Consider the following 11,234-nt stretch of genomic DNA (forward strand, 5'->3'; position numbering starts at 1 on the left):
CTTTTAATGTAGCTATATTTTAACTGCAAAAACGAAACTACAAATATGGCGATTTCCGATTTATGATAAATAATAGGTATCTAAAAAAGGAGGGGCTAGAGTAAAAATCGAAAGTGTGTGTGGTGACATTGCGGAGAAAATCCCTCTAAGACGATGGTCTCTACCAGGCTGTGTTTATTCAGCAAACAGTTAATTTACCGCAGAGCTGTCAAATGGATATGGACTGTTTCTCTTTTTATATCCGGATTATGATGGTTTGTCTGCTTGGAATTGTGCGATTCTCGAGCGGCGGTAAGAGGAAAATAAACTCATTTTTTTTCACGTGGGATGCGCAGACCAACACGAAAAAAAAAAAAAAACTTTGGTCAACCTTTTTACTAGATTATTTATCATGTCCGCTGTATTCAAACTTCTAACTTACAGTCTTTAAATGTTACTAAACCACATTAATGCCATTTTTATTGTAATAATTTTGTCATTTGACAAACATTGGCTTAATCCAATAGTCTAATTGGTAATAATAACGTAACAAGGTAGATTTATTTACATGTAGAAAATTCTTTAAAAGAATTTAAAGAAAATATCCGGGGCAATATAGGAAAGTGAAACCTTGTTTTTATTGGCTCTATGAGTTCCAATAAATCGAATATCGCTGTAGAAACATGATCTGTGGTTTAGATCTGTGATTTGTTGGACCTCTATATGTTGGATTTCAGAGATCCGAGAATTAAGGACACTTGCACAATCACAAAAACTGAAGCAGGAAGAGTTTGAAAACGATCATTTTGTGCGATGTATGGCTCTGTAGGCTGGGGGGGATAAGTAGTTTCTTTAGGAAACCACGCAACATTGCTGATCAGATTTGAAATCTGGAAGATAATTTTATATCTAAGAAGTGTCTTGTTTGAATAATAACTGCTGAAACACAAAAGCAATAGATATATTGTACTTTTAAAAATATGTGATATTGATTTATTGAATTTAATAGGTTTAATGCTTTCAATTTGTTTTTTGTTGTTTGCAAGTTATTATGTATGTAAAATATGTATTATTTATTTTAATGTTTTTTTTTTTTTTCAATTTGTTTTTTGTTGTCCCCCCCAGAAAATTGTACATGTCCACCCATTCCTCCAAGGAGTCAGACAGAGCCTCCAGACACTGAGAAGTGCTTTAAGCTTAATGAAAGGTTTCGCTACAATTGCACCAAAGATTATGTGAGGAAAGCAGGAACATCAAATCTCATCACATGCAAGAATACTTCGGGAACTGTAGCATGGACCAAATCAAACCTCGAGTGTATACGTAAGAATTTTTCATTCCTTTTTCCTTTCTATACATCATTCTAAAGTTATGTTCAGAGCATAACTATCTGAGTAAAGAGCGCTCAGAACCACAGGCCCCAGGATTATAAAATGTTAAGTTAGGAATGAAAAGAAATTAAATGAAAAAGATATAGTTTGAGAGTAGATGAACCCTTTTTAGATTCACTGCAGGGATGGACTGGGTCTAAAAAAATAACTTTCAATGCAAGAACCAAGAGTTTAGCAACATTTTGTGTAGAAAACCTGAACCACACCTCATATTTTTACATTTAGCCCACAAGGAGCCATACTGTCTTGTTGACTTTTAACCTGTTAAGGCCCAAACCCATGAAAAAATGGTAAGAAAAGTCCAATTTTTTAAATATGAGGTCTTTATTTGGCCCTTTAACCAAATGTAACAAACAATTAACATTTTTTTTGGGGGGGGGGGGGGGGGGGGGGTATCTACCATTTATTACCATGTGATATAATAAAAATATTATAATGTGGTTTTCTGCTTCTGGGTATCTATTAGGGGACAGAAGACAAGTATCAGGTTGTGTTCAACAGGATTTTGAGCAAAGTTTATACCATAAATTGAAGCAAAATGTTTCAGAAACTGTATGTGACAAATATGTCAGGTCACGCTCTTATGGGTTAAAGTGGTTTTGAGCAACAGATCTCCAGACTCTCTAAAGGTATTTTAAAGTTTTTAATGAAACATGAATTGCTTTTTACTCTTTTTTAGTCCAGCTCTTGTACATGACTAATTTCATAAAAACGCCATTATTTTTAGTCGTGACGCCACTTGCCTGTATCTTAATGAGAAACGCCCGCACCAGAAACAGGGTTGTGTCTACACATAACAATTTAGTGAACAACCAAAGTTAAAAAGTGTCTTTAGGGACTTTCTTACTAGCAACCTGCTGCAAAGATAACAGTTTAGTGGACATAAAATAGTATAGTTGCACCAACCAAGTGATTCCAAAGAGTTATTAGCTGAAAACAGCATATAACAGCACTGTGTGTGTTGTGTGCCATTAAAATTAAGGGGAGAAAATGAAGGAAACAGGACGCTTAAATTTAAAAGAAGAAATGGCAGACCTAAAAACTGTCTACAGAAGTTTCTCAGCATCTGAAAGTGATGTCCTTAAGAAATAAAAAAAATTCAATATGTTTTTAATTTAATTTAGTAATCAGGTTTTTTGAGGTTTTGGGGTTTTGGGAGAGAGGTAGCAGGAGCTACTCTGCATCCTGATCTCCATTCTTGGTTGTCATAGTTCCGAATGACTAATAAATTGGACCATATTTCTAGATATATGAGATCTGCCTCAACCAAAGTGCTATCTGTCCTACTCAGACTAGGTCCGACCAACAGTGTTATGGTGCTTGGCCAAAGAACTGTTTTGTTAATTTTTTTGACCATTTTTTTTGGCCAGACTCATTGGACCAGATGCTTTTCCATGGCCCAATGCTTGAAAATTCAGCCAGCTTAGGAAAGTCAGCTAATTAAGTTGCTTATCAGCCATAAATGTATCTTTTTTTTACTGTGTTTCAGCTCATCCAGACAAACCCAGACCACCAAGCAGCACTCGTAAGTAATCAAAATACTATTTGTAATCATGTAGTTTTGGTGTATCGAAAGAACATTGTTTATTAGTTTAGATTTCTTGCATATGTGATGGGACTCTTTAAAGATATTTAAACCACTGTGTGGGTGTGTGTAAACAAATGCACTCATTTAGCATCATTCTTTAAAAAATCAATAGTATAGTAAACAAAGTTAAAGTTTTGTTCTCTCAGTGGGATTATTGATGGTTTGATCCTGAAGAAAGTCACAGAAATATATCCCCACGACTCCATCTTTACCACTACAGTCAGTCAGTTCTGTATCTGCATTAATGTGAGACCAAAAAAAACACACACACAAAATAAATAAATAAAATAACCAATCAATATTTAATACTACTAAACAAACTAGACTCTGCACAGAAAAACCATCAGCCGAGATTTCAGCTAAGAACTTTCTTGCTGTGAGGCATCAGTGTTAACCACACAGCTGTGTGCAGCCCTAGCTGGGGTCTGAACAGTAGCTGTTATAGTTACAATGTTTGTCACGGCTTTGTGGTGTCATGGGTAAACCTGCCTGTATTTTTTGGTGAATGGTGTAAGAGGTCAACTATAAAAAGCCTAATGCCACATTTTGTTGCTGTACTAGTTCCGCCTAATCGGTGATTTTAAGCTGTAGCAGATGTCAACCTACTGTGTGTTTTATGTGAACATTTAGAGGCTAACGGGAAAAAAAGTTGCTTATATCAACAAAGTTTCACATATTTCGCTAGTTCTTATTATTATTATTTTGTTGTTGTTATGGCTGGTTCTAGTGTAATGCTGAATCAAAGGGTATTATATATATGAATATTTGAAGTGGGGTGTTGTAAAGTCCTGGCAAGTTGTCAGGAGCCTACCTCCAATAAACTGTGGCCCTACTTTGTATAAAGAATAAAAAAAATTCTTGATGAGTTAGAATAAGCAAACAGCCACAGCAGCTGGAGTGAATACTGTGCCATGGATTTGTACATCATGTCACTTTCACATCAACAGTACTTTACTTTTTTCTTACATTTTCTCAACCATTCACATAGTAATATGTTCCAAAAAGGTTCAAGATGCAACACCATGCGACAACATGGACTGATACAGAAGTGAGGCTGTATAAAAATACACAATGCAGCTACAAAACTTGTGTCTCGAGCTGTTTTAGATGTTAAAAATCACTCTTTTTGTGGCCTTGTTCAGAGTAGCTCTCTAAACTTTATCTCAGATACCTGATTAAATCTGATTCTCCAAACTAAGACTGTTAAAACTGTGGTCTGGTGAAGATAAGCTACATGCTTCGAAGCATGCCGCCTACAAAGGCAAGCCTTTTAAGGATACTAGGGCTGAACTAAGCTTTGGTAAAATTAGTTGGTTTAGCCTTTGGAAGAGTTCCTAAATCCATAATTATATCTATGACACGCCGACTTTAAGGGCAACGGTTTTTGCTAGCATACTTTATCTATCATGAAGCAGAGATGATCATGGCAGCTTTTGAAGCATGATGTGAGGTGGGGCACAGCTACTAGCTAAACCAATCCCTACAGATGTTAATTAGGAACTAGGGGAACTAACATGGAGTTGGAATTCATGTCTTAATGTCAACGATTAGAAGTATTGATAGAGCATTATGAGATCTTTGCTTCAGTTATACTTATTTATGTTAATGACATAGTTTTGACCTACCACCTCCAAGCTTCTGCAAAACCCAGTGGTTTGAAGTTGTGGTTAGAAATCATAGGTGGAAATTAAAATGAGGAGGCTAGATCATCCTCTTCTAAGGGAGGGGGATTTTTTTCCCTACAATGCAACCCTTTTAACCCTTTCAGGACTTTTTTAAAATTTATTTACAAAATGAAAAAAGAAGCTGCAACAAGAGGAGTTGATGTGTAATGACAACTACCAACAGCATTAACTACAGTAGAGCTGGCTACAGAATTTGTGCCTATGCTGCAAGTTTACAAGTGTAAAAAGACAAAAACTAACTCAGTATTGCATGTGTTTTTAGCTTTTATTAGATATGTGGTATGATAAATCTAAAAAACATCTTTTTGTATTCAGCATGACTCCTCAGTATCAGCAGATACTGAGTATGTTTTCTGATACAGCTGTCCTATAAATAGCAATAATGGTAAAATAAGCAACAGTGTAGTAACATATTGTAGAAGAAATAACAGTAGCAGACCTCATTTTGTCTTTAAATATAAAAGTGTAAGTAAACTTCTTGTCTTATCAGCAAAAACTTCCACCAGTCTGCAGACCGACAGGAGTTTAAGCACCACAGAATATGAAGGAATAAACAGCACACAGCCAACCCCACAAGGTAAAGACACGTGCATCAAATCAGCATAAAAAGCTAGAAAGACAACTAAGGTACAGTAGTCCTAGAAAACCTAAAAACAAATCATATGAGCTGTAAAATGCACCAGTTTGTTAGATTTTAAAGTCTCAGTGGCAGCTTTAACAGAGTTTTCTGTTTATTCAGAGTCACTGTTGCATCTAAAACCAGTTCTGCCTCATGATAAAAGAGATCTCTAAGGTTAAGGAGTTTTTAATGGATAATTATCTTCAGTTGAACAGTTAAATCTTTATTGTTAAATTGCAAATAAGATGTTTTTTAATTTAAAAAAAATAGATAAATAAAATTGGTAATTAATCCAGCAAATGACACTAATTGGACCTGTCAGAGCTGTCCTTACAGTGTAATCCTGCTGGAGATCTCTTCTTTTTAAAAGGGAGTTTTTTCCAGTTGCTTCCAGCTTAATGAAAGATTTCGCTACAGTTGCATCAAAGATTATGTGAGGAAAGCAGGAATATCAAATCTCATCACATGCAAGAATAGTCCAGCCCCTGTACATGACTAATTTAAAAAAAATGTGCTTTTTATTTTTAGTCGTGAAGCCACTTGCCTGTATCTTAATGAGAAACTCCCGCACCAGAAACAGGGTTGTGTCTACACATAACAATTTAGTGAACAACCAAAGGTAAAACGTGTCTTTAGGGACTTTCTTACTAGCAACCTGCTGCAAAGATAACAGTTTAGTGGACATAAAATAGTATAGTTGCACCAACCAAGTGATTCCAAAGAGTTATTAGCTGAAAACAGCATATAACAGCACTGTGTGTGTTGTGTGCCATTAAAATTAAGGGGAGAAAATGAAGGAAACAGGACGCTTAAATTTAAAAGAAGAAATGGCAGACCTAAAAACTGTCTACAGAAGTTTCACAGCATCTGAAAGTGATGTCCTTAGGAAATAAAAAAAATTCAATATGTTTTTAATTTAATTTAGTAATCAGGTTTTTTGAGGTTTTGGGGTTTTGGGAGAGTGGTAGCAGGAGCTACTCTGCATCCTGATCTCAATTCTTGGTTGTCATGGTTTTGAATGACTAATAAATTGGACCATATTTCTAGATATATGAGATCTGCCTCAACCAAAGTGCTATCTGTCCTACTCAGACTAGGTCCGACCAACAGTGTTACGATGCTTGGCCAAAGAACTGTTTTGTAATAAGTAATTATATTTGTAATAAATAATTATATATCTATGACATGCTGACTTTAAGGGGGAAAGTTTTTGCTAACATACTGTATCAGTCATAAAGCAGAGAAGATCATGGCAGCTTTTGAAGCATGATGTGAGGTGAGGCACAGCTACTAGCTAAACCAATCCCTACAGATGTTAATTAGGAACTAGGGGAACTAACATGGAGTTGGAATTCATGTCTTAATGTCAACAATTAGAAGTATTGATAGAGCATTATGAGATCTTTGCTTCACTTAAAGTTATTTATGTTAATGACATAGTTTTGACCTACCATCTCCAAGCTTCTGCAAAACCCAGTGGTTTGAAGTTGTGGTTAGAAATCATAGGTGGAAATTAAAATGAGGAGGCTAGATCACCAATAATGGTAAAATAAGCCACAGTGTAGTAACATATTGTAGAAGAAATAACAGTAGCAGACCTCATTTTGTCTTTAAATATAAAAGTGTAAGTAAACTTCTTGTCTTATCAGCAAAAACTTCCACCAGTCTGCAGACCAACTGGAGTTTAAGCACCACAGAATATGAAGGAATGAACAGCACACAGCCAACCCCACAAGGTAAAGACACGTGCATCAAATCAGCATAAAAAGCTAGAAAGACAACTATGGTACAGTAGTCCTAGAAAACCTAAAAACAAGTCATATGAGCTGTAAAATGCACCAGTTTGTTAGATTTTAAAGTCTCAGTGGCAGCTTTAACAGAGTTTTCTGTTTATTCAGAGTCACTGTTGCATCTAAAACCAGTTCTGCCTCATGATAAAAGAGATCTCTAAGGTTAAGGATTTTTATGGATAATTATCTTCAGCTGAATAGTTAAATCTTTATTGTTAAATTGCAAATAAGATGTTCTTTAATTAAAAAAATAGATAAATAAAATTGGTAATTAATCCAGCAAATGACACTAATTCAACCTGTCAGAGCTGTCCTTACAGTGTAATCCTGCTGGAGATCTCTTTCTTTTAAAAGGGAGTTTTTTCCTCCACCTTCCCCCACAGCTTCCATGCAGCTGATGCTTGGAAGTTCCCCCCTGAAAGGGGATTTTATGGTGAAATTCTGCAACTTTCCACTGGGAAATGTTGCCAAAGGACAACATTTGAGGATTCAATTAGATAGAAGCAATACTATTTTAAACTCTGCTGGTAACTTTACTATTATTAATTACTTGTGTGAGAGGGGTAGATTATACAAGATTTTCTTCTTTCTGCTAATTTTTATTCAAGTGTTCTGTTTTTTTTTTTGTTTTTTTTTTTTGCTCTGTAAAGAATGAAATAAGTACTTTAAATAAAAAATAATTAAAAAAAAATATTCCATACATTCAAGACATCATGTTACTAAAATGTAATCTTGTTAATTATTTAAAGTAAATAAGATGTTTAAGTCTAGTTGTTGCAGAAATTCTTTTACAAATAATTCCCAGTCATTTAACTCTAATACAACAGTGTTTTTTGTTTCTGTGCAGAAACATTGACACAGACCACAAACACCTGCACAACACAGAACTCCACACTTTCTCCAATCACAGATAACCCCACCTCAACTGAACCATCCCCACAGGGTAATGTTAACCTCCTTATTCTTGTTAACTCTGCTATTATTCTTCTACTTGGAAAATCCCATGAGACCATTAGTCTTTCAAGCAAAAATGAGCAAGCCACTGTCTGATTAACTCTTTGGCCAAAGGGTGACAGATTATTGTACGTTAAAGGTCACAGAGTAAAGTGCAGAATCTCTGAGTTTAATCATAATCCTTTTTCTGTTTGACACATTCATTTTGTTGTTGACAAATGCCCCAAGTTTTCTGTGAATAACATGCAAAAGGGTAATTTTAATCTATGTTTCTCTTTCATTTCCAGTCTATGGGAAAGTAGTGGGCATTAGTCTGAGTTCAGTGGTTGTAATCTGCTCTGTGATCGGTCTTTGCTTCTTTCTACAACGAAGGTAAGGGGATTTCAGAGAGCAGTGATCAATCAAGGATTACAACATATAACTGGTTTTAATCACCTGTTTTTTAATCTTTATGTCTCAGGAGATCAAGGAGGTACATACCACAGGGGACACCCAAAGAAATGGTTCAATTAAATCTTCCATCAGAACAGCCATGACAGGTTGCATGACTACCTTCTGCCACAAATAGGGATGTTTCTGGAGGACCTGTCTCCATGCTGTGGAGAATGGCTAAAAAAAAACAACTGTGCCACTGTGTTGTCACCCATTGGTTTGTGGACTGCTGTTTTAAAGCCATGAGTTTGTACTGGTCTTTGCCATCTTGGATTTTTTGCAGAGATGAAAGTGGAATTCTTTATAATTCACATTAGAAAGAAAATATCTGTCTTTATTACAGAATGACTGTACATATTTTGCCAAAGGTTAAACCTGTATATTGAGTGTAATAAGGTCTCTACAATGTTTTATTTTTAGCCGACTCAGTACAATTGAGAGATCCTTCTGATTAGCTGTTTAACATGGCTGGAGAATCCTTTATTTCTCTGGGAGAACTCCTGCATCTGTCTGTCTTTGGAGTAGATTCTCAGTCATCCAGGCAATTTCAGGATTCAGGGCTTGAATTAAAGGCAGCTGCTTTTGCTCTTGTCTGAAAGGGGTCTTTATTTCCAGCTGCTTGAAACGTCTTTGGAAAATTGTACGAGTATGTCACGGCTGGCAGCTGAAGGTAGTTTTTGCTGTGCGTTCAAGTGCTGTTTGTTTGCCCAGACACAGCTGCATCCATTTCCTGCCACTGGTTCTTGATGTCAGGTTGGCTTCATTGAACTGAATTAAAACACAGCAGAAATGTCTGTGCAGAATGCAATGTTTTACCAAAGCATTACCATAAACAAACAAATAATCGACTGATGAAAGGTTGGGTATAAATATATATCTGCGTTTATTGTTTGCACAATCATGGAAGTGTGTGGTATGAATGCTTCTCACTTTGTGTGCACCTGAATCAGCTTTTACTCCTTTGTGAATAAGCATGGCGATGATTGTGCGTTTTAATATGAAATAATCAAGCCAAGAGGTAATGTCTCACCAAAAACAAAGCTTGAAATCTTCCTCTGTGCCATAGACCTTACCTATTGTCTAGAGACTATTAAAGCAAAGGGAGACACTCCCACCACATGTGGTGTTTCGCAATCACCAAAATCACAGCTGTGTTTATTCAGTTATGCATATTGTTGCACTCCACCGACAGTGGCTAACTTAGCCCCTATTTGATTTCATCATGAACCTTACAAAGGAAAAGAAAGGAATGATCACGGAAAAGCTCATGTGACAATGAAAGTAGCTTCTCTAAACAGGAATTCTATAAAGACTTAGCATTATTTTTCCCTTTCATTTTTTCATTGTATGTGAATATACAGTCAAGTTTGTTGCAGTAAGAAATACGAATGTTGTCTTTTTTTACCTAAATGTATCACAATGAACTGGACCAAATATAAACTAATAAATCAGCTTTGAACTACTTCTTTGAATTATTGATTGCCATCAAGCTAGAAACCTAAAGACCTAAATGGAAAGATGCTTTATTAATCCCTAGAAAAGAGAAATAATGTTCTAGTGGTTGGCTCTGTCCAGGTTTCTATTTGATGTTTCTGTACCGTGAAGTTTTTTCTGCTGTAGCTTGCTTTCCAGCATTTTCTTGTACGTCTCTTTGAGCTATCTTACCTTCATTTTCAGATGTTTTCATTAGCTCTCTCGCTCTCTGGAAGGGTTTGTTTTTAAATATTAAGCGTTTTTCAGGATGTAGGTGATCCAGGGATTGTTATTGTGAAAGCGCCTAATCTCTACTTTTATTGTGGGAGCAACGCCCCACACTTCCAGTTGCACTTCAAGTCCTGGCACTGATGTCATCCCCACATGGCTCACAGTGTTTCTCAGCCTTTCTTCATGAAACGTCCCAACAGTCTTTGAAAACTGAATCAAGCGACTGCGTAACTGTCTTTGCTGATGGAAGCAGAAACTTGCATCTTTCACTCGACGGACCTGAATATCCTTCCAACAAAATAGTTTGACGCTTTATATTTTGAAATAATAAAAGGTTGGAAACCCTGCAAAGAAAAAATTTTTTTCCTTAAAATGTTTAGCAAATTGTAGTTCTAGTCCTATGCCTGGACATGATTATCTGTGGTTAGACTAATGCATGGCATTTTCCAAACATTTCGTAACTGGCACATCCATTACTGGCAAAGAAATAATATTAATGTCATAATGAATGTTAGCACATGATATGCACACCTCCCACTGCTTCTATTAGAATCTAAATCTTCTTCTCTCTAAAGTCTATATATCTACATTTTTATCTTTTTGGCAACATTTTCCTTATTACAACAGTTAACACAGTGTTTTAAATGCTGAGGGATTTTAATATTCTGCATCATAAATTACCACATTTTTTCTGTCTGTGCCAGACTTGTACCAAGATATTGGATTAGATTCGATTCAATATTTTGTGAAACAACACAGTTCCTTGACAACAGCAACAAAAATCAAGCTCTTGCTTAGATCCACTGACAGAGGAATTTAACAAGTAGACTATTAATAAGTTGCTGATAGCTCCATTTTAAACTAGTCTTCATATGAACCGCTGTTACGCAACCATACAAGCTTTCAGATGGTAAAGTGATGCAGAGGCACGTTACATAAGAATCACCCCTCATATCTATGTTGCTGGACTTCTTCAATTAGTCACCCTTAGAAAGGAAGAGAAAAACACTTGTTCAAGCAAAAGATTTCCTGTTTTTGTCCTTCGTCCTGTCGCCTGAGACTTGCTGTTTTTCATTTAAAGCAGAAGAGATG

The 11,234-nt window shown here is 36.0% G+C and overlaps 1 protein-coding gene across 4 annotated transcripts; it reads left to right on the forward strand.

The window, feature by feature from the left end:
- Positions 1-92: 92 nt before the first annotated feature.
- Positions 93-10,443, forward strand: il15ra (interleukin 15 receptor subunit alpha). 4 transcript variants are annotated; one of them, XM_041978116.1, is made up of 8 exons: positions 96-291; positions 1,105-1,302; positions 2,860-2,895; positions 5,134-5,220; positions 6,912-6,998; positions 7,900-7,995; positions 8,294-8,378; positions 8,467-10,443. In XM_041978116.1, exons 1-8 carry the CDS (start codon positions 213-215, stop codon positions 8,540-8,542), a joined length of 744 nt encoding a protein of 247 aa, XP_041834050.1. In that variant the 5' UTR covers positions 96-212; the 3' UTR covers positions 8,543-10,443. The 4 variants fall into 4 exon arrangements, with proteins under 4 accessions (XP_041834053.1, XP_041834052.1, XP_041834050.1 ...); XM_041978119.1 differs by lacking the exon at positions 7,900-7,995 and having other exon boundaries at positions 93-291; XM_041978118.1 differs by lacking the exon at positions 6,912-6,998 and having other exon boundaries at positions 94-291.
- The last annotated feature ends 791 nt before the right edge of the window (positions 10,444-11,234 follow it).

The sequence above is a fragment of the Melanotaenia boesemani genome, chromosome 23 (genome assembly GCF_017639745.1).
Source record: "Melanotaenia boesemani isolate fMelBoe1 chromosome 23, fMelBoe1.pri, whole genome shotgun sequence".
NCBI classification, from domain to species: Eukaryota; Metazoa; Chordata; class Actinopteri; order Atheriniformes; family Melanotaeniidae; genus Melanotaenia; species Melanotaenia boesemani.

Coding starts and splice junctions, on each gene's coding strand:
- il15ra (XM_041978116.1), top strand. CDS start 213: ATGGATATGGACTGTTTCTCTTTTTATATCCGGATTATGATGGTTTGT. Junction 2,896..5,133: donor CAGACCACCAAGCAGCACTC/GTAAGTAATCAA, acceptor TTGTCTTATCAG/CAAAAACTTCCACCAGTCTG. Junction 7,996..8,293: donor AACTGAACCATCCCCACAGG/GTAATGTTAACC, acceptor TTTCATTTCCAG/TCTATGGGAAAGTAGTGGGC.